The sequence below is a fragment of the Corvus kubaryi genome, unplaced genomic scaffold (assembly GCF_017639235.1).
Source record: "Corvus kubaryi isolate FWS band 111438036 unplaced genomic scaffold, C.kubaryi_AGA036_p1.0 37284, whole genome shotgun sequence".
Taxonomy (NCBI): Eukaryota; Metazoa; Chordata; class Aves; order Passeriformes; family Corvidae; genus Corvus; species Corvus kubaryi.
In genome coordinates, this window is record NW_024581088.1 from 7,457,976 (window position 1) to 7,480,794 (window position 22,819).

At 43.0% G+C, this 22,819-nt stretch overlaps 1 protein-coding gene across 6 annotated transcripts in view; it reads left to right on the forward strand.

The window, feature by feature from the left end:
* SPECC1 (sperm antigen with calponin homology and coiled-coil domains 1) overlaps window positions 1-22,819 on the forward strand; it is an 87,894-nt gene that overhangs the window by 20,500 nt on the left and 44,575 nt on the right. For 5 of the 6 annotated variants that reach the window (XM_042026276.1, XM_042026278.1, XM_042026279.1 and 2 more), the window contains one exon: window positions 1,890-2,025. In XM_042026276.1, the coding sequence (XP_041882210.1) occupies window positions 1,890-2,025 (136 nt within the window). Of the gene's footprint in view, window positions 1-1,889; window positions 2,026-12,023; window positions 12,277-22,819 lie in introns of those variants that run through there. The other variant, XM_042026277.1, reaches the window with a different exon arrangement.

The window sequence follows — 22,819 nt, forward strand, 5'->3', positions numbered from 1 at the left end:
ATTTTGTTGTATGTTAGATTAATACACATTTCTGAAAGTGTTTTGCATGTACTGGGGGAGACACTGCTTCTGTACACTCTGTGGGGGAGGGAATTGCCTACACTTTGAAGATGGAGAAAAACAAATGGCAAATTCTTAGTTCAGCTGATAGTTACACATGTAAAGAAATTCAAAGAGATTTATTAATGAATTTCCAGCATTCCTAAAAACCTGTGCCTCTCCCTTCAAGGTAAAAAACATATTAACAGCAGATATTGCAATGTAACAAATGCATTTTATGAATCCTATTTTTCTATACAGATATATTTTAAAAATAGCAGAAACTTCTGTCCAAGTAATGTTTTTAAGGAAATGGAGTAATACACCTGAAAGAAATGCTGCTGCATCTGCACCCTTGCAGCCAGCAAACAGAAATAACCTGGTCATCCAAATCCAGACCAAGGTTGTAACCGTTCCTAGTAACAAAGTTTAGTGAACAGCACATAGCAGGGTACAGCATTTAGATCTCCTCTTGATTAAATCTTCATTAATTGTCACAGTTTTTCAAGGAAAGGATTAATTTATTTAACTTGCTGTGTAGACTCCCAGATGCACTCATTAATAGGGGATTTCAATCTGGTGCTCCAGGCAGGTTGTGCAGTGTGGTTGAGGCAGCATTTCTGAAGGAATGCTGCTGAGGAGACTAATCAGGAAATCTGATACGATTGATTTGTTAAATTTAGTGTTAATTGTGGAGAGATTTCTTCCTAATGACAGCTAATACCTTCAAATTGTCGTCCAGCTGCAAATTCAAAATCATCAAAGTGGCTTCCTTGAAGAAAGGGAGTAGAAAAGACACCATAGTTGCTGCTATAGGAAAGAACACATTGAAGAAATTACTTCAGAGAGACTGCAGAATTCTCTAAAGGTCAGAAAGTCAGGTTGTTCCATTCTCCTCCTCAGAGTGAGCTGACAAAACCTCTGCCAGAAGGCAAAACGTTCATTGTTTGGTATCCTGGAGCACATCAACACTTCAGCTATTGAAACTTATGGGCTCACAGGGTCCAGGAAACCACAGACTCTGAGTCAGAGGAGGAGATGAAAAGGAGAAGGAATTAGAGTTGAAAGATTTCATTTTGCTTAAATGTTTTACATTCAGGAACCACTAAATAGGAACAGTGCTTGTTGTGTGCTCTCTTTTCTCTTAACCCAGCAGTGGTTTTCAGCCTGTGGTTCAGGGACCCCCGGGTGTCACTGGACAGCTTCAAAGAAAGTGAATTTTCATTTGAGAAAACACTTCAGGTGTCCACAAACTCAAAGGTATAGAAAAACTACTGCTCTAGGGATACTCTACAAAGCTTTGGTTTTAAAATACTTTAAGTATTTTTCCTGAAATTAATTAGAGGCTGTAATTTCCTGAAATTACTAGAGGCACACAAATGGGAAATCAGCTGACCAAAGTTCTGAGATAAACTACAACTTCTGCTTGCTGAAGCAAGATAATTTCAGTGTTTCTCCTTGAATCTTACCTTGTACTTGTGTTCCATGAGTTTCCTGAGTAGGCACTTAGAGCAGACTTGTGTCACCAGAGATTCCTTCCCAAAAAGTTGCCAGTTGCCAGTAGACTACTCCTGTAAACTATTTTCTCCTTACTTTCTAATTATTTGCATTTTTGAACAGTCTTTCCTATTTTCATTCTTCATCGTTGGAACAGTGTTTTATCTCTTAACCCACTTCACAAAAACCTGGAATGCAAAGCAAATACAAAAATTATGTAGTCCGGTTATCAAGGCAATATTCCCATGGGGTTACGTTATGGAAATGTTAATTTTTTTCCAAGGAATCTTGCATTTTGAACTAACTGATGGGACTATTCCGGGTCCTGACCTGTTCCACCCTCTGTGTTGCAGCTGAAGCGGGCAAGCAGTGAGGACGCGCTCACAAAACCTGGGGCAGCAGCAGCTTCGGGAGTCTCCAGGCTGAAGAAGACCATCACAACTGGAGCCATTTCTGAGCTTGCTGAGAGTCGGCTGAAGCCCAGCCCAGGTAGGCACAAAGGCTCTGGAGGACAGACCCGTGCTCTGAGTGTCACTTGGTGTGCCGAGGTCCCTGCAGTGTTCCCTATCCTCCGTGCAGCACAGCCGTGCCTTTCCCTCTGTCGCAGCCACAGGACGCTGTGCCTTGCACCCTACACCCCACGAGCCAGCGAAATGAGCTTCAAAGGGAGGCGCTGGATGGTTTTAGGAGGCTGGGCAGCCCCAGTAGCCAGGCGGTGGCGCCGGTGGCCCGCGCTCGTCCCGGCTGTGGGTCCGGGCTGGCCGGGGCGGGGTGGACCCAGCCCAGCCCCCTGTCTCCAGAGCAGTAGTGCAATGGAGAGCTTGCTCTCTGAAGTTTTCCCCATTTATCAACAGCATTCTCTCTTCTCGCTCTACTGAGTGAGCAGAGCTGGTTCCCCGCTCGCTGCTCCTGGGACACGGCGTGAGAGCAAAGAGCCAGTCCTGGGCATCCTCATGTGCAGCCCGAGCTACCCCGGGGCACGCTCTCCCCAGCAGCCTCAGCCCCATCAGCTAATTCCCATAGGTTTCAGACCTAAGCCTGTTTCGAGAGGCAGTGACACCATCTGCATACCAAGGGCTTCAGTGCAAACGCTCTGCTGTCCCCCAGGAGCTCAGCAAATGCTTGCTTTTGTCTGCTCCCTGGTGGCATTTCCAAGGGAATGTGAGCTCTTATTAAATTTGACCATGACCTCCCTATTTGTCACAGCCTCTGCAGGTTTTGGCTGTGTGACAGAACAATGTTACTCTCAGAGAGAGATTTCTTTAAGAAAAGAAAGTATAAAAACCTTTATATACCCCTGGAAGAAAATGATGTGTCTTGTAACAGCACAAATGTTTCATAGTAACCCAAGGACAGACCCCGTTCTGCTGTTATCAGTGTGTAAATCCTCTAGTTTAAAGACTAGCTGTATCCAAAGGAATTTGGGATTCACAAGCCAATAAAGAGGCATGGTGCTTGGGAGGAGCCACGCAGGGAGAAGGAAACCTGTACAGATGATGCAGCACAGGATCCTGGGAATGCAGCCAGGGAAACAGCACTGCAGGGATTCCAGAATGGAATATGTATGTCAGATACCAAAACACAAGCACTGGAATAGAGAGCCCTCTTCTGCATGCAGCTATAATAACTGGGATTGGAGGAGGGAGATTTATGATGACGACTACTTTAAATACAAAGCCTGAAATGGTTTATGGAGGTCAAGTTACATCTGGGTATTGCTTTGCCACTTTAAATTGCATCATTGGATATAACATCATCTATTGCTTGGCATCAGCATTTCTAGAAGTATGAATGGGAATATTAATGCAGAATGAAAAGAGTACAAGTGTGTAGATAAACACTTAAGAATGTATGTGCTACCCCTCTAAAATTTTTTTTAACTTAGAACTGTCCCAGCTCTTATGGGGATTATTATAAGTGGGTGTACAGTGCCTTACATGTCTGTTTTTACAGTGGTTCCATAGTTTAAAAGAGTGCTTGGAAATCCAGCTGTATTCTGAGAACATGTCACTGTCAGGGCCACTGGAAGGTGCTTGATCTTAGTAAGCAAGGTTACAAGCTAAATACTTTGTCACACTGAAAAAAATACCAATAGTCCCACTAAAATGGTGTATTGTTGCTAAGAGAACTAACAGTGAGTATGACAGAGGGCACAGCGTGTTCCAGGGAACAGAAGGAGGAAAGGAGAGAACATTTTCAGCTGCTATATTTTATTGCGATGGCATCCCAAATAGTCTGATTGTGATCAAGATGCAATACTGACTGTAGAGCTAATCCAAGTGAGAATGTTCCAGTAGCTGGGAAATGCAGATGTTTGTGTATGTAGCCAAATGTATAAATCTAGAAATTTATTCTGAAACCACTTTCTTTGGTTTCTTTGATGGCCTTCATCTGTTCTGTGTTTTCATTTCATGTCCTGGCTGCAGGCATTATTTCTCCCCCTTGTTTGTGCTTTAGGTTGGGCTCTCTTTGTCTGTTACTCAAGTGAGTGAATTGATTATTTTGCTGAAATGATATTCTATTCGTTCCAGCCACTCTGGAACGAATAGAATACTGATACTCTGGTGGTACTCAATTGGTATTATAGTCTTGTGTGAGAGAAATTAAAGGGAAAAAGGTATGGAAATAAAAAAGCTTAGGTTTCTTTCTTCTTTAGCTGTGGCTGTCCACCATTTCTGTGCTGACCTTGAGCAATAACACATGTGCCAAATGCTGCAGATAATAAATAATTGACCTCAAGAGTGGTTGTTTAAATAGAGCTGTTTCTACGCTGCCCTTGGTGGAGTTTTAGTTATTTATTCCAGCCTTTTATTGATGGAATTACCCCTGTCTGTCCTGTTGGGAGGTAACACAGTAAATCATAAACAACTTAAAGGGGGATGAGGCCAAGCCCACGTATCCATCCTTGGTGAGTGGAGTTGAGCAAATGGAGCTGGAGACTGATTCTGGCTGGAAGTTCTGTGCTGTGATGTTTGGTTTTGTAACTCCTTGGCAGTTTTGAAATCCCAGGCAGTGGGAAATGACACACAGGGAGAAATAAATGTCTTGTATTCAGCTTCCTTATCCTCAGTGTAATGTCTTCCCATGTGCTGTCCTGAAGTAGCCATTTGGGTTTGTTAAAACCAAGCTTACAGAGCTCTGGCATTGTTTTTAGTGTCTCAGTAGATGAAAAAGAGCTGTGAAAATTGTGAAACAGGAGGAAGAGTTCACTGATCTTGGAGAATATTGATTTTAATGCATGCACTTGTAAAGCCATCCAGGCTATGAAGCTGTATAGTAAAGAAATGATTGTGAAATGTATAAATAGAGAAGTTTGTATTTTCATGAGAAACTAGGACTCTCTTCTCCTAAGGTTCAGGGTTGTAGGAAATCAATGACTTCAGATTCTGCTCCTTTGAGGTCTGCAAGCCAAATAACCTTAAAAAATGCAATTTCACAGAGAATTTCAAAGCTTCTTATGTGATCATATACCTCTCAGGAAGAGCACTGCATGGCAGGACTGGTATGCAAATGGAAAATTTGAGGTTCAGGCAGGTGAAATTACTTTCTCAATGGAGCCTGGAAGTCATTCCAAATCCTTGCTCTGTCATTCAGTCCCTACAAACTCCCAGTTCAAGCACTTTCTGAAAACTTCCCTGGAGGCTGTCTGGTTTAATCATGTTCCTGTGCTGCTTTGATGTGATTTCAGTGACAGCTGCTATTATCTGTCAGGTTGGATAGGAACCAAAAGGAGTCTTATGCTGGACATCAGAAAAGAGAGAGAGCCAGGATATGGGCATGGCACAGTCCAGTCACACATCATCCAAAAGCACTGAGAATATTTCAGCCATTCCCATTTCTCAGAAATATATTGATTTTTATATTGAGTGCTGCCAGCTCCAATATGAGGTATCAGTTATCCTTGAAATGTAATTAAGAGATAGCTGTACTTTGTTTTCTCAGGCTGCTTCATCAGCTTATTTTTTAAAGCTAAATAAAGGCTAAATCTCTATAGACAGCTTGATTTTTGCCTCAGAAACAATAGGAAACTGTCAATAACAATGCTATTATCACCTACCTCAGTATTTTCAGAAATTCTGGTTGTTTTGCTGACAAGCTCAGGTTCTCTCTAAAGCCCAGACCAGGAGACAGGTGCCACACCTTCCCACAGTGACAGTGGGATGTGTTACATCTTTGGAGGCTGGGAGAAGCAAAGATGCCAGCAGGACTGTGAGGGGTGGCCTGCTGTGTCACCCCCTGCTTCATCAGAAATTACCATTTATTTTAATGCATAAAATGGGAAAAATCAATACTTGGCCTGAGTTTTCAGCCAAAATAACAAAAGCCTGTTGCTTTCTGTGTGTTCCTGCTGAGTTGATCCACATCCAAGGCTGGAGATGGTGCCAATCCAGGGGCATAGGGGAGGGGAGCTCAAAGATATTGAGAGTTTCAATTATCTCCTCAGCATCTCATGTCAGGGCTCTGAACCCTGCCGGTTACCTGGACAAAAGCTGCTAATCCCAGAAAGGAACATTGCCAGCATTGGAAATGAAGCTGCTGTGCAACACAGGCTCTTGTAATAAACCCAGCAAATTAAACAGGGAAACAAAAGTATCGAGAAATGTGGCATAATCAGTGAAAGCTATAGAAGGGCCTGGAGGTTATATTGGGTTGAACAATCTTCAGCTGCAATAAGGAGGGGCTCGGTTTTGATGAGTTTTTCTGTGATTTGTCATCCACATTCCTGCCCAAGAATCAGAGTTAATGTCCGAGTGACTAAATATGATACCTGTGTATTTTCAATTCCTTCCTAGTGCTAGTAGAGCACATACCATGACTCCATTTGTCCATCATTGTTTGCTTTTCATGTAGTTTATGTGAAAAGTCTTGATTTCCCTCTAAAACAGCTGCTTGCAGCTTTTCTGTGTAGATAGTGCTGATATTCAGAAAAGAAAGGCTTTAACTAAATGAGGCCAACTGGCCCCTGCCAGCACTGTTGTCAATGCTGGGAAAGCTCGAATATCACTGGTGAGACTTGTTCACCTGTGGCTGATTCCAGAGGGGAGACTGGTGTATGTTTTATTGCACACAGCTCATTAGATATGCTTCTTTCCCAGCAAAATTGAAAATGTGGCTCACTGCAGGTTTTAGAGCTTCATGCACGTTCATAGAATTGTCATTTTCAGCTTGCTATTTGATAGTAATATATGGACTTCATCAAATTTACTGTCTTCTTTCAGCTAACTTCCCTGCTTGGTGAGTGTGTGCCACTTTCTGATGTAGGGTAAAAATTCAGATTAATTTGAAGCTAATCCAGACCAGAAGCTGTCCCTCTGCAGCCAGAAAGTGCAAGAAATTATCTTTTAAATAAAAGCTTTCTTTAAAAAAAAAAAAAAAATCCGAGGGAAAAAAATCTAACTCACAATTTAGTAGTTCCTAAGATGCTAATGCACCCCAATTAGGACAGGAAAAAGGAAAGTGATCGCTTTTGAAGGACAGCTCTCTGACCTTGGGGCCTTTTTACTCTGCCATACATCAGCTTTTGACAGCGCCTGCTTTTTGTGATCTGTCACATCAAAGCACTGCTATAGGTTTGGGAGAGGTTGCTGCACTTTGCATTGAGGCTCGTTACTGTCTCATTTTTCTTGTGAACGATAGTGCCAAGTGTGAGGGACGTTAATGAGATCGGTATGTTCTGTTCCACCAGGCTTCACTGCAACCAAATGGCTGAGCTCATCTGGGCTTTCCCAGGAGCTGTAAATATGCTTCAAAACCTCATCTGGAAAGCCATTTGCATTTTGCCCCCCCTTCCAGGTACAAGACACAGATCTTGCATAATTATTCTTTCTTACAAAGAGATTCTAGCTCCAAAAGTTGTATAAAAAGGAAAGGAAGACTCAAAATATTGCTTTGTCAGGCTGGCATTCAAATTGGCAAGAAGTGCTTCAGGAATTGAACAGGCAAAGCAATGGAAATGTGTCTGCATTTACATCCACAGCTGTACATGCAGCTGGATATGCATATTGACATCTACACACACCTCTCAATATCTGCAAGGATGCTTAACATATTGCTACAAACATGAACCTGAACCTCCCTGACATTCCTTAGCAAAATGTTTCCTCTCTGTGTGATTCCTCAGGTGTCAAGTAGTCAGACTGAGTTTCAGCACCAGTTTAGAAGATTTCACTCACTATCCTCCAAAGGGAAAGCTCAAGATTTGAGGTATATCAAATTTGGCATTCCAGATTTAGGTTATGGCTGCTACTTGTCAAGTTTCTCTTAGTTCTTCTCACAAGGATTTTTTTTCTTGCCATAGCCTGCAAATACAGTTGTTGATTTCTGATGCCTTTGCTGAAAATGTTCCTGTATGTTTTTGTTTTTCATGTTCTTTGAAGCTTTGCTCTTTCCTTCCCTAAGCCATGGATCGTTCTGCATCCCAGAATGGCTGGGAGTGGGGCTGTTTCACATGACTGTTCTTCAGGCATCTTTTTCCTCTTTGATAACTGGGAGTGTAGTGAGACCAGTGCATTTTAGAGGCTGTCTGGTAGGATTTCTGATACCTGATCCTGTTATGGATAACAGGCTTTTTGAGAGGCATTCACAGCCTGGCTGCAGTCATCTTGCATTATTAAACAAGTAGGAATTAACTTCTGCTGACAGCACTGTCTGCAGAATGTACCTTTTTCAGTTTTCTTGCTGTCCTAATCTACTGCAGAATTTACATTTCCTGTGCTGAATCTTTATTAACACATTCCAAGATTCTGCAGTCAGCTTCTTGTTAAAACCACCTGTGACAGAGACACTTTCCTCTGTGTATTCCCCTGAGAATGACTTTGTTGGCACACGTGGGCCCCTTGGGGACCTGAGCCAGTTAAGAGGATTCAGTGTGTGGTAGGGATACTGAAATGCTAAATCTTGAAGGCTGTAATGACTTAAGTCATTAAATTGTTGGCAGTTAATTGGCTCAAGTCAACATGTATAGGGAGGATCCATTACAGCTGTAAGGGAACTGTGGTGATCCCAAAAGCCTTGTTAGGGACACCTAAACAGAGAGGGGAGCATGCCTGGATGCTCCAGGAATAGCACAAATCTAGGCTCTCTCAGCTTGTTTTCATTTCTTTTCAGGCTTCTTTACTGAAGTTGTTCAGCAAAGTCAACACAACCTTGCTCTGACTACCTGCCCTAGGTTAATTATCAGCTTTCCTTCAGCTGGTTTGAAGAGAAATGATCCTTAACACAAATTCTCTGGGCCTGAATGTATTGCAGCCAGAATGCCTTGGCAGAGAGCCATTGTGTTTGCACTTAAAGAATGGGAGGGAGAAGGAAAGGAGTGCAAAGCTGGCCTGGTCTGACAAGTATGCAGATCGGGGAGGGCTTGGCATTCCTTGTAGTATTTTTTTTTTCCCCCACTGTTTTCTTTTCAGCAACTTTTGGCTTACATTAGATTTTAATACTGTAAAGCAAGAGGAGAGGGATTGACAGCTCCATCTCAGATGGGTTTCTAGAAGGCTGTTGGTCTGTGCCATGAACTGTGACCTCACCAAATATCTTCACTACAAAAAATTTGTTTCTAGCATGGTTAAAAAAAGCTATTGCTCATCTGGGATTCAGCTCTAGATGTTATATTCCTAATATTTTGGGGTCCACTACTGGGAATGATACACAAATTCTGTAGATTTATTTTCCCTGCTACTTAAGTACTTGGTGCTCGTAAAATCTTTAGCATCAGTGGAAGTAGGAGAGTGTGATAGTGTGAACTTTGGTGTTCATGATGCCCATGCTTAGGGCCCATTCTGTTTACTCCAGCATCAGTATCTGTAACTTGTTTAGACCTCAGCCTTCTGGAGAGACTGTCAGCTACCTGGCCACTCCAAATCTGAGATTTGGTGGCATATTCACACTTGTTCTTGTGAGCATGGATTACAGTTTGAACAGAAGTTACACTCATTCATTTGCTGTGTTGTGAGTAGGATGCAAAGAGAGGTTATGCCTGGTAAGTAAGTCCTGTCATTTGACTAGAGAGATGAAAGAATTATGTATGTCACACCTTCAGTAATTCATTCCTATTCTCACTATATAGGAAAGGAGTGTTTGTGAAGTTTTATTGGCAGTTCAACAAAGTGCAAAGGGATGAGTCAAGCTTCACGCCTAGGAAGAGACCAGCTAATCTGCATTATAGGGATGAAATTCATTCATTCATTCATTTGTATACCTTTATTACTGAAGAGGAAGGGAAAGTAATGAAAAATGTTCAGGTAACAAATAGTTGCCTAAAGATTAAGCCATGCATCTCTTGTAATTGATTACCTAGTCCCCATGCCATGCTTGCTGTTCCTCCTTTTTCTTTTTCCTCAGCTTGAGCTGCAAGTTCCCTAAGCAGTAATCTCTTATCCATGCCTTCTGCTCATGCTGTACCTGTATTTAAAAATTTGTGCTTTACCTTTCATTATGGACCTGGGCTAGAAGTCTTTGGCCTGACATCATTCTCCCTATCATGGTGTTAGAATGTTCTGACTTACGTTTCGTGCCACTGTCAAAAGTAACAGATTGGTTCTTGCAGTCCTGACTCTTCTACAGTGCTCAGATTTCAGGTGTGTTTGCTCTGACTCAGTGATTACATTTTATAATTACTCCAGGCTTGCACCAGTGCTGCACGGGGACCTTGTTAGACTATTCCCTTTTGTGATTACAGAAATAGAAAGCAGGTGATGAAGTAATAAATGCTCAGCTTCAGGATTTATCAGCCCAACAGACTCCCTCAGCTAATGCAGCCTCTCAGGTGAGTCCTGTTGAAGAAAAGCAGAAGTCTATAATAGAAGAAAATCTCTGTGGGAGATACTTTCAACAGCAGTTGGAGGATGTTTACATCTGTACCTTGGAAAGGGCAGACTCAGTACCCACCACAGTAAGATATAAGACTTAGGAGATCATAAGACGACTTTTAGAGAAAGAATGAAGTATCACTGTTTCCTTTTCCTAGAACTTTGATGGCTTATTCATTAAACAAAGCATTTTGTGCTTGACATGTCATAAGACAGCAGCAGACAGGAGTTGTTTAATGTCATCCAAATATAGACAGCTGTATGAAAACTTTTCACTTCATCCATAAAGTGTCAGAAGAAGAACAATGGAAAGCTTGAGACTGACAATGAGCTCATCCTATTGCACTGAAATATTAGCAAAATTCTGCTTCTATCATATTGAAAGGTCCCCAGATATTTTATTTGAAGTGATGGATTCACAACTAGATTAATTCTCCATGTTTTATTTTCAGGATGTTTTGAGTCTGGGAGACACATTAGTTTATTATTTCTGAATTTGTTTTTAACCCTCTTGTTTTTCAACAAGCCTCAAGATGTTTCTGTTAATTATCCACATAGTGGAAACTGATCACTAGAGTCATTCAGTATCCTTGTTCCCCATGTACATCAGGGCTCCATGAGTGTGGAGCACCCTGATTTTTTTGAAAGATGGGCTGTTGTCCAGGCACTGGGTGGGCTTGTCCTGTGCAGCTGCTCTTGCAGTGCCAGTCATAGGCAAAAATATTGATGATAGAGATACGATATGAAATCTGCTCCTCTTTGTGGCTGCAGGTCTAGATGTAGTAGTGGCTGTCAGGTTTGATTGTTGTTTTATTAGTGCTTGTATGAAGCAAGTAAGCAAGAAGTGCTTGCTTACTAGTATGAAGGGAAATTCGGAAATTACTTCAATGAAGAGCAATAGGGTTTAGTAGTATCCAGTGTATCCTGTATATTGTTTAATATAATAGAGATGTGAACCTGCTGTGCTGTTCTCAGCACCAGTGGAGGCTGAGAGCAGCTGAGAGTGCTGGGCTGACCCAGGCATAGCCCCAGAGGATACCAGAGCAGATCTGATAGATGGGGCTTGTCAGAAAGGGCTCATGCTCACAATCACGGTCAGGTTTTCAGAGGAGTCCAGTCTTCGTTTCAGCATCCTTTGGGTACCTATGTTTTCACAAGATGCTGAGCATTTCTGAAACTGGGTCCCCTCATTTTTGTGACGGTTCAGAGCTGCCCTTGCCCAGACATGTCAGTGCTGTGCTCAGCAGTGTAGTTAGATCTGTGGGCAGGGTCTGTTTGCTCCATCGTAAGCATGCTTCGGGTGGTGGAATTATGGAAAATTAATGTCGGTTTTGCTTTGGAGGCATTTGGCCGCTCAGGTCTCTGCCGAGGGTCCCTCTGCCCTCCTTCACTCCCAGCCGCATTTCAGCGTTTTGCTTAGAAATATCCTTCTGTATCGCCCGGAACGGGCTCTGTGCGATCCCCCCCCCGTCCGCCACGGCTGCTCCAGGGCAGGCAAGCTCCGCTCAATCCGCTGCCGGAGCGTCGCTCCCGGCTCGGAGCCCGGGGACCGCGGCTGCAGCGGCGCTGCGCGACCCCCGCGCCCCGGCCGGAGCGCTGCAGTTCCCGCGGCGGCCGCTGGGTGTCGGCCGGCGCTGCCCCGCTCCGCCCGCTCCCTGCCCAGCCCGGCCCGCCGAGCGCGAGGTTGGAATGAGGGAGGAGGCGGAGGCGCAGCTGCCTCGGCGGGGGCCGCAGCGCGGCTCTGCCGCCAGCTCCTAGCGAGGCGCTGCCTGCCGCGCCCCGCTGGAGTTGGCTGGAGCAGGGGCAGAGGGAGAAGGCAGGTCCGCGCTGGTACCGGGCATGAGCGGGGCGCCGGGGGCCTGAAGGAGCTCGGGAGGAGCCCGGCGGCCACCGGAGATGGGCAACCAGCCGGGCAGAGCGGAGGAGCACGAGCAAGGTGTGTGCGAGCGGCGGGGGGCGGCGGTAGCCGCGGGGATGGCGTTTTGTTCTCGGGGGCTGAGCCCGGCGCCCGCTGAGCCGGCACAGGGCTGTTGTCACAGCGAACGCTGGTGGCTTCCAGCCTGCTGGGGACCCTGCTGCTGTTTGCCTTGTAAATGCGCTTTATTGCCGTTCCGTACCTGAGATCACAGCACCGTCCGTAGGGAAGCTTTTCTGAAAGGAGTCCTTTGGAACAGAACGCCTGCAAGGGAGGGACCCTGTTCGCTGTCAGATTTTTTTTTGCATAGTCTGCACGATGCAGCTAAAAAGTCCAAAGCCGATGTAGTGATATACACAGAACTTGTCAGGATCTGCAGCTTGGCTGTGTTAGCCTTCACCATTGTTCGTGGCCTGAGGCCTGAAATTTTCCAGGCCTTAGAATTTAAAATGATGGCTTTGTGGAAGGTCTCCCACCATTGTCCTTTCAGAAGTGTAGTGTTCTGCATGTTAATCAGGAGCAGATTTCATAGAAAGCTGAGAGCTGGTATCAGGTAGATCGCATTCCCCGTGTGCCAAATGTCTGCTCCGTACCCCAGCACGGCTGCTAATTTGTTCCTGATGCCGTAGTGCTGCTTTGGTTGCCTTCTGGTTTATTTTGCTTGTTTCTCAAATGCTGAATGAGAGGGGAAACCCCGTGGGTCCACTGATTTCTGCTGCTTATTTCTTAGTTTCTTTCCGAATTTAGAACCCTCTAACACACATAAAACCGCAATCGGTTGTATTTCCTGGCACTCTGTTTCTTGCTGTTGCCATGGGAATTTCATTCACAAAATCCCATTAAAGTTGTTATTGCTTGGTCAGGGGTTTCTATGACTTCGGGTAGATATGTAGGTATTAAGAGTAAATACAAATGTACCTGATCTCTGGTATTGTTAGCTAGGGCTGCATTGCTGCTCAGGGATCTCTCACAATAGATCTGCCAGCAAGTGCTGGAACAGCAGTGAGGTGTAGTGAGAACTCTCTAGCACTATGTTAATCACCGCACTAATGAAGAACACAAAAGCTGCCAGTATCCAGTCACCAGAAGAAATGCTGCCCTAAGGGAAAGTTAAACTTTAGGCTGGAAAGTATGGCTGCCTACATCCCCAGCCCCCGAAATCCGCTGGCCACTGCCAGCTAGCGAAGTTTTGCTGGAGCTAAACGTGTTAATGTCATTTAGGAGGGGTAGTACTGATAATAAACTAAGGTAGAGCTGGATAAATAGCCCGGGAGATACACTGCTAACTTCTGATCAGTTGGAGCAAACAGCCTCTGATTTCACAGGGCCATTTGGACAGCTTATTGCTGTTAACACGGATGATAAATGAGTGTGCAGACCCCCTGTGGGTTTGAAAAATCTCTTTCATCCTTTGTTTTTTCTTGCTTTATTTTTTTATTGAAGAGGAAAGAGTTATACTTCTGCTGCACCTAAGCAGTTTTTAAACTATTCTGTTTTTAAGTGTAGGCTGCACTAAGTCCTGTGTTAACATCCTCAATGTTCACAAGATATGAACAGGACTGAAGAGCAGTGTTTTGTATTGAACTACATGTTCAAAACTCTGATGTTTAACCATGAAAAAGTGTCAGGAACTTTCCTGCTGACAAAAAAAAAATTCTGACAACATATTCCTTATTGTGTGTGAGAGCTCTGGCTTTGGAACTCAGAGTTTGTGTTGGTTTTTGACAGCTAGGATACGAAAACCTGCTTCTCACACCAGAATGTGATACGTCGTAGTATCTCTGAGTTTTGTTTCTGCTTGAGTGAACTTAATTCAGCTCTCATTCAGGAGCACCAACATTTTGAACAACTGTGGTACTCCTAAGCTCGTGTTTTGGAATAACAAGGCTAAACCCCAGGAATGGGTTGCTTTGTTGATCTAGCTCATGAGCCAGCTTTAGCGACAGACAACCAAATTGACCTGTTTCCCTGAGCTCGATATTCATCTTGTTTATCTGCCCTCTTAGGAAACTTTATGGACATCTTATGGCTCCTCTCTTTTACCCCAAACTTACCATCTTGGGGTACTGGTGACAGCTTTGTTCCTCCTCTTGGTGTCAGTGGGCACGGAAGTCTTTAAAAATCTGATCCTGTTACGATACAGGTTATAATTTAAAGTAAAATACTTACTTTCACTTATTTATGAGAGTATTATGTACTTTAATGGGTTTTCCTATTAAGTGTAAATTCTGGGTGGGCTGGTCAGTGCTGTCCAGGAACAGGAAGGAAATTGTTGCCTCCAAACTGAGCAGTTGAAAGTAACACATTAATACAAAGAAATGGGACTGCCTGGACAAGGGACTGTGGAAAAGGGAAGACAGAGGAAAGAAATCCACTGCTGGTGTCCGATGGGAATGTTTTGAACAGAAGACAAGACTCTAACAGCCCAGTATCATCTCAAATTAATCTCTGTCTTCCTAAGAGTGAAAGAGTGTCTAACAAGGATTTGAGACGATTGCTTGTAATAATATTATATTCTATAGGCTTTTCCTGGCTTCTAATTTAAAACTTATTTTAAACAGCTCTTACAATGATTTGTGAGAACTTTGTGGGGTGTGACCCAAGTTTGCATCACTTGTTTGCCAAAACTCTGCTTCTTGCAAGTGATTGGTGTTCCTGCTATACCCCAGTGCTCTGAATATTCTTATTTTTAAAACCAGTGGAGGTTTTAGAACGAAAACCCTTATAAAGTAGTGTAGAAAATGACGTGAAACAAGAGTGAATATTGCAGCAGTTTGTCAGCAGAATTAGTTTTCTGCTTTTGAAGCTGGCTGCCCAAGCTAGAGGAAGTATTAGTGTATACAAACACAGGCCAGAGCACCTGTGGAATAGCTGGAACATTTCCTGGGAGCTGTACGGAAGAATCCAGCATTATCCAGTGCACTGTATTTATTGGGAGAAAGCCTTTCAAACATAGTTTGCCTTGGAAACAGGGAGGCCTCCTGTTATTTCTGAACAGGAGCACTGACATTCTTTGACACTGGTTGACACGGTGATGGGGGGTGTTTATCCTCTAAACATCTGCAGGTGATGGATGATTAATATCTTTGGGAAGAGGTGGAAAAAAAATGACTCAATACCCACAAAAACTTGGGTGAAAGAATCGCTTGAATGGGAAATGTTAACTTCTCTTGTTGGAACAAGGTGATGGGTGGGGTTATCCAAGGGTTAGGCTTTTTTTGGAATTGTGTTTATTTGTAAAACATGCTTACATGGCTTGGATGAGAATATCAAGTGTCAGTGCATGCACTGAGTCAGTATTGATCTGTTTTCTTATGTCTCTTTCCTCCTGGCCCAGGGGTGGCTTCGTTTGAGGAAGGGATTTTTCAGTGTAAAACATAGAAGAATTTCAAGATAAATGCTATTGTAGAAATACATGCTCTTGTTCTTTCTGTTCTTTGTTTTCAGGGTGTGTAGTCAGATCTTTTCTGGGTGCTCTCTTTAGTCTCCCTCATCTGCCTCCCTCCCTTTCTCTCAAACATGGGAGCCGTTCATTTTAACTCTGTTGGATGTCAGAACACCATTTCTGCCAAGCAAGAGCTCGAGAGACCAGATGAGTTTAATGATGGTGTTGGGGGGAAGGGAGGGAGGAGAGAGGGGCCAGCAAAGCTAATGAATCACGTAACAGCTTTCATGGAAATACCGACAGCAAGTCATGTCCTCTTGGAGCTCGGGCAGCGAGCCATAGACCTTTTGTTCCCAGTGGAGCCAGCAAACCACAATTTGCTCTCCACTGGATAGTTTAATTCCTTAGTCACCTCTTCCTCCCACAAGTCATTCTTGCATGGGGGGGTTTACAGATGCTCTCATTTTTCAGAGTAGTAACACACTGCTGATTAAACTGGTATTGAAGAAGTTTATTTTCCCCTGGAGGGTAATTTTTACTTGACTTAAGCTTTTTTTTCCAAGGCCAGTGAGGGCTGGCTCTGTTGATTGGTCTTGTGAGGTGACTTGACAGGACTGACATGATTAAATCATTTCAGAAGGACTGACAAACACCTCAGTCAGGGGCAGAGTCTCCTCTGCTCCCAGGCCAGCGAAACGGGAACAGCCAGACACTGTCACAGTCTGGACTGGCCTCTTAGAAGAATTTAGTCATGAGTGTGAATAATTTACCTCTGAAATTATCTGAGGCAGCGTTAAGTGATAATCTGAGGTCCCCTGATTCCAGGTTGAAAGGCTAATGAATGCTAAATTAATGGAAAAGATCATCAATAAGTTCTGCTGTGCTACAGGGCCTTCCCAGCAGTTTTCTGCATTGGCTGGGAGGATGTGCTGAGTGGGAGTACTTTCTCCATGGGCAGGACGACAGCTTTTACAAGAAGAACTTTTAGGGCATGGCAGGCAGCAGGATGTGGTTTATGCATTTTGTGTGAGATTAATTTCCATCAGCAAAACAAGGCCATTTTTGGATGAAGGCAGAGAGATTCTGGGAATTCTGCTGAATGAGCTGGTCAGCAAGAACTTGTCCTGTGAGTCCAGAGCTGTGGACTGTGCTTTTGCCCCAGTGCTGATGGTGTTTTAGGACCTACCAGTGGTAGATCTAACATGATAGTAAATGTAAAAGCTAATTTTCTTGATGATTGTTTCATTAGTTTAGTTAATGTGCTTGACAGCTGCAGAGTGACGAGGAAACAGCCAGGGGATAGTTGTGATTGTGTTGGTTCTGACACAGTATTAAATTACTTGAAAGAGGGGAAAGGGTGAAAGGAGAAGGGAATAATGCTTTTTGGAGAAAAAGAGAAGCTTGCTTCTTTTTATTTGGGCTGTATTTGGCTCCTCAAGATCTTACAGTTGTAGAGCTGGCCAAAGAAATTTGAGCAAGTATTGTCCCTTGGTCTTCCTGCTGAAACCTGCCAGAGCTCTGGAGGTACTGAGGAGTTTATTCAGAAGCAGTCCTGTGTTCTGGACCTTCTACCAGTATTTCAGCAAAGTAATCGATCTTATTTTTTCTCTTTTCAATTCTTCCCCAATTTTACTAATTTACTCTTCATAAAATCTGATTTCCACAGGGAGTGTAGTTTTCAGCACACCATGAGGCTGTACAACTGAGGCAGAGTACTTCTCTGTTTTCATTTGTACTGCACTGCTTGAGGAGAACTTAATTTAACTTTTCTGTGATTGTCACAGACTGACACTAGAAGATTGACAAATACTTGATATTTTCATTATTTTCTGATACTTTCCCATTCTGTATCTCCAAACAGTTTGAGCATGGTGATTGAAGATGATCTAAAACTACTATCTCTGATGATGGTAATAGACACTGTTAGATTTTCCATGCATCAACTTTTTTCTTCCTGTAATCCAAAGTAGGCGTGTGTTCACAGGTCTCTTTGGAATGTTCCATCTATTATATTTCATGCAATGTTTTTCCACAAGCATCAATAGATATGGATTGCATGTTCTGGGGCAGAGCACTCTGTCCTCGTGTGCTGTGTGATCATCGGTCGGTTCTCTCAGGCTATAAATTACATCAGAGCTGCAGCTTTCTGCCCTTTTCATCAGGCTCTGTAGCACACAGCTAACAAGCTCTATGTTTTTCTCAACAGCAAAATTTACATTTGAAGTTCTTACAGGCAAATTTGGTATTCATCACTGGAAAAATGCACTCTTGGGAAAGCACAGGGCTAACAGGAGTTTGCAGGGTTCAGTTCTGAGCATGTGTAGGGGATGTGTTGGCTGAAACAGGGATGTATATTTTCCATTTGTTACCAGCTCTGTAGGTTTTGTATGTTGACTGGAATTTGTTCAGTTGCTTAGGAAAGCTATGAGGAGCAAGGCAAACGTGTCCATATCCCATGAGCAGAGTTATGTTCCTCTCACATTCCTGTCCTGATGGATGCTTTGGTGCTAAGTGTTAAAAATCATTGCTACTCAGGCAAGGGAGAATTTTACCAGTAACTCCAATGGAATCATATTTATTAATGTATGGGATGAAAATGGCTCTAGGGACGGGGTGCAGTTAATCCTTTGACACATTTTACTTACGTTGGATGACTTTTCTTTCTTCCCCAACTGAATTAAGGAATCCCATCCTGTACTAAGGATAGAAAGCTGTTTTAATTAGTCTGAACAATGTAGAATACAAAGGTGGCTTCTTCCCTGCATCTGGTGGATATTCTTTTGTATTTTTCACATCCCAAAGGTCTTCTTCATTTTGCCATTGCAGAGATGTAGAAATCCTTGTGATAGCAAATAATTATGCTCATATAATCACTTTTATAGGGGTTGTTTCCACAAAGGTGTGGATAATGATACATTTGTTGGCAGGAACTGAGTTCTCTGCAATACGGGAAAGTCCTTTGAAAGTATCACTGAATACTTACTCTCATAGACAAAAATGGTTGTGATTCTTGAAATAAAACAGAGGTAATTCCCTGTGCTCGTGCAGAGCAGAACCAACTCAGCAGAAGGTTTATTAGTCATAATTAACAGCTGGTAAGTGAGGATGACTGAGTTTCCATGAATAGGAGTCATTCCAGGGACTGGTATTCTCTGCTTGGAAAGCTTCTCCAGAGCGCAATAGCCCTGGTGTTGTCTATCTGCAGTAAAGTGAAATAGTTGCTAAAGTGCAGCCTGTAGAGAACATGTTGCATTTTACTTATTTAAGGCTAAATCCTGGATTTTTTCTAAATCCTGGATTTTTTTTTTTTCAGAAAAGAAAAAAACATTAAAAAATTCTGTGACCAAAGGGAAGTGGTTCACAGTCTTGTTCCCCAGAGCATGTAGTGTCAGCAGTAATGCTGGGAGGGGATAAGGTGGTGGTGTCATGTCCATCCCTGTCTGGAAACATTCCTTGAATGGAAAGAGTGTTCCAGAAAAGTGGTGTAATTCATTTAAACCTTCAAAGGCTTTTCAGCCTTTGTCTAGTGGAAGGCTGTGTGCTCAGTACAGCCTGTTTTCAGCTGACTAGAGCAGTGTACGGAAATATTTCAAGTTACGTTGTTCAGAAATATTTCAAGTCAAGTTTCCAGGCCTGCTGAAGTCCATGGCAATAACTTTGCTTAACCCAAAGCCATGGGTCCTAGGATTACAATCTATCTTGCCACGAGGTGGGAGGCACAGAGCTCTCATAGTTTATTTCCAGGCTTTTCCAGTGTGAAGGCTGATGACGATGGGAGGTGTCAGAGGGGAAGAGCCCCTTTTTGAGGGGCTGGGGATATTTCCACAATCCTTATCTTCTAGATCTTGAGAAATGCTTTTATAAAACCTTGTTGAGTTTGAAGAATGGACTAATCATGTTAAAAATGACTCTCAGCCTCCTCCACACAGTTTCTTTGAGGCTGCTTGACTGTGGAAAATCTTTGACTGATCTTTTAATTAAAAGCTCTTTTTTTTTTAACCAAGGAGTTGAAGCTCTTCCTGCTTTGAAGTGGGCAATGTTTTATAGATAAACATCTCATTATGTTATGAGCTTTCTCCTCTCCCCTTCTGTCTCATTTCTTTTCCTGATGTGTCTCATCCTGTGTTGATAGTTCTAATGATTTCAGCCCAGTTCCCAGTATTGGCTGTTCCAGCTCCCTTAGCGCTGTGCTGGGCTGAGCTGAAGCTCTGGATGAGCTGTGGAGACTAAATCAGAGTCCTCTCCCCACCCCCTCACAGAAGCAGGCTGGAAGTGACAATAAAACTGGGTTTATGATGTGGTCATCACATTTCAGTAAACAAAAGGCAGTTGTAACACTGAGGCAATGCAAACTGGTTATTAAGCATTAAGCAAACAATTTAAAAAGAAAAAGTTTGTAGCTTTTAAGTTCTGCCCTTTTAGGGAAGGAGGAGGAACCTCTTTTCATGTTTCCATTTTTGATCCCTTTCCCCTCCAGTCTTTCTGGATTAGCAGGGTTTGGGAATTCATGAGGAAAGAAGTTATTTTGGCTCGGTCAGCGCTGGCCTTTTGGCCGAGTGTGGGGCAGCGTTCCCGAACTGAAGGTTGGGATCATGGATTCCTGACACAAAGCATTCCACAGCAGTGCTTGGAGAGGCATTTTCAGCTTCTTTTCCTCACTGATGGCTCTGCTCCCTCAGTGGGAAGGACAATGAATTAGAGCAGGATCCACCTTTAACAAAGTAAGCAAAAGGGTGATAAAGCCCAATGCAGGTATCTCTATCAGTTCTGTGATTCAGTCCATAGCATGGGCTCCTGAACAGTTAAAGGTTGAGTAAATGACCCTTCTAATTGTGAAAATATTGGTATTAAGCATTTCCCCTCTTAAAATCTACTTTTGGTTATCCTTTGTGCTTGTGGAGAGATGTCAGGTGTATTTTGATGGTTAGAGGAGTGATCCACAGCACCTGGCTTGTCTGGAAGGAGCAGGGTTCTCATTGTTCCTTCCATTTGGATTCTTGGAGTGGGAGGTTTTAGGCAACTCCTTCATTAACTTGAACCACTTGAACCACTGTAAAAACCACTGTACCTGGAGAAACACATCTACTGATGGCCACTGTCAAGTGAGTTGGTAAGGTTAGATTTAGGACTGGTTAGTTTTGTTTGCTTTTTAATTTCCTGTACTTCTCGAAATACTCAACACTAGTATTTTATCCCTTATAGTTGTATTTTCCAGAAATGGAAGTGCAGATGTTTTATCACCACTGTTAACCCAGCAATGGCTGAATGAAGAACTTCTGGGCTAGATTAGCTGGGAAGCTGCTGTGTGCACTGAGGAGAATTAGCTCCTTGTCTGCAAGCTAGAATCAGGGAAAATCTTGGGATTCTTACTCTAGCTAGTGGTCATTTATCTCAGGAATATTCCTAGTACAGCCATAGGAGTTGACAAATTAGTTCTCTGCTTTATCTTGGAGGAAATCCCTGCTTTTTCTGAACAGCACGTTCTGTTAGTAACTCCAAGGATGTTCCCCACAGTCGTTGCTAAACACCTTCTGGACAGCTGAAGCCTCAGAGCTAACAGGTAGGAAAACAAAGGAAATGCCAAACTAACCAACCAGATCAAACAGAAAATCCCTCATTGCAGTGAAACAGCAGTGATTTTGTCCCTCTTCACAGAAAAGTTCACATTTGTCAATATTTTTCTCAAGATTTTTAAACAATTGTTGTCTAAAAAACCACCAGAATAGAGTCTGGCTTAAAATTGATTTTGCTGTAGGTATGAGATGATTCTACCTGATTCTATCTTGTTTTTACAGGTGCATAGGCAGGAAATGTTCCAGAACAAACAAAATCAGGAAGTGTCATAGTACACAGAAATCCCAATAATTTTGGTGTGCTAATGTCACAAGTATATAGAGTCAAGGCCCCCCTAAGGAATATAAAAATTATGTATTTTTTAAATAATGAGCTATGATGGTTGTGGAAATTACAAATTTGCATTAAAACCAGCAAGTAAGAGTACTTCATTTTAAAAAGGGAAAATTCTCTTTTTCTGTAACTTTCACCAGATAAATTTGGAGATAATGCTACATATTGAAAGTTTCAGTCATTCTTTTGTGGGGGTAGACAAGGGGTATAACTTGTAGATGACTAAAGTTTTTGGCAGGCCCAGTGGTATTAACAGTTCCAAAAAAAGTAGTGTTGAGTTTACCATAGGGATATTCCAGCAAGTGTGGGATATAGAGTTTCCCTGAACATTTGCTTTGGGTGGCTCAGTGTTTGTTATGCCAGGTTGCTGGGTACTCCAGAAATCCAAAGCAGCTCAGGGGTAGATTCCATCCCACTTGGGACCTGCACCCGTGTTGGCAATGTGGGTTTGTATCCCTCACTTTGGGGGTGAACACAGCAGCACCCTCATGATTCCCTTGGTGCCAGAGCCTTGTGGAGCCCTGGAGCCCCTTGGATGCTCCTTGACTCTTGAGCAGATTGGAAAGGGAGGTTTGTACTTGGGAGAGCAAAGGTTGGGCATGCACTGAGCAGTTCTTGTCTCTTAGCTCAGCCAATGCACTTTCCAGATGTATCTTTGGATTTGGGAGCTAAAGTTCCCTCTTTTACAGTAGAGCCTGCACTGCTTTTGTACTTCTGGGTTTAAAGTTTTATTCCAAGCAGAGATATCCAGGCTTGAGTTTTCATTTGAGACTTTAAAAACTTGCAGGAAACTCAAGTAAATAGCATCAGAAATGGTCAGAGGGACTCTTTTGTGTGGACACTGGCAAGTCTCTCAGGGTAAAGAGATTTTAACTACTCGTGCTGTTGTTATTCAGAGAGGAATTGTATGTGAACAGGCCCATAAAGAGCAGAGAAAGTCAGCTGAAATTCACAATGAGACTTTGTGAACAGGGTTTTGATCAGATCTCGTCTCATTTACCTTCTGAATGCGACCTTGTTTCCACTGTAACAGAATTGAGCTGTGGCAAAGTGAACTTGAAATTCAGTTGTTGTGGCTGTGCTGAGCTTGGAACTACCAGATACTGAGTAGAGCTGACCTCTTTCTATTTTCATTTTAACACTTTTCTGGAAGAGTTAAATGTGACTTTCTGTGCAAGGATAAGATGACAGAGTTATTGATCAGGTGAATCCAACAAGCTGAAAATAAAACATGTGTGATCATTCCTTAATTGTGAGCAGACATTTTTCTCT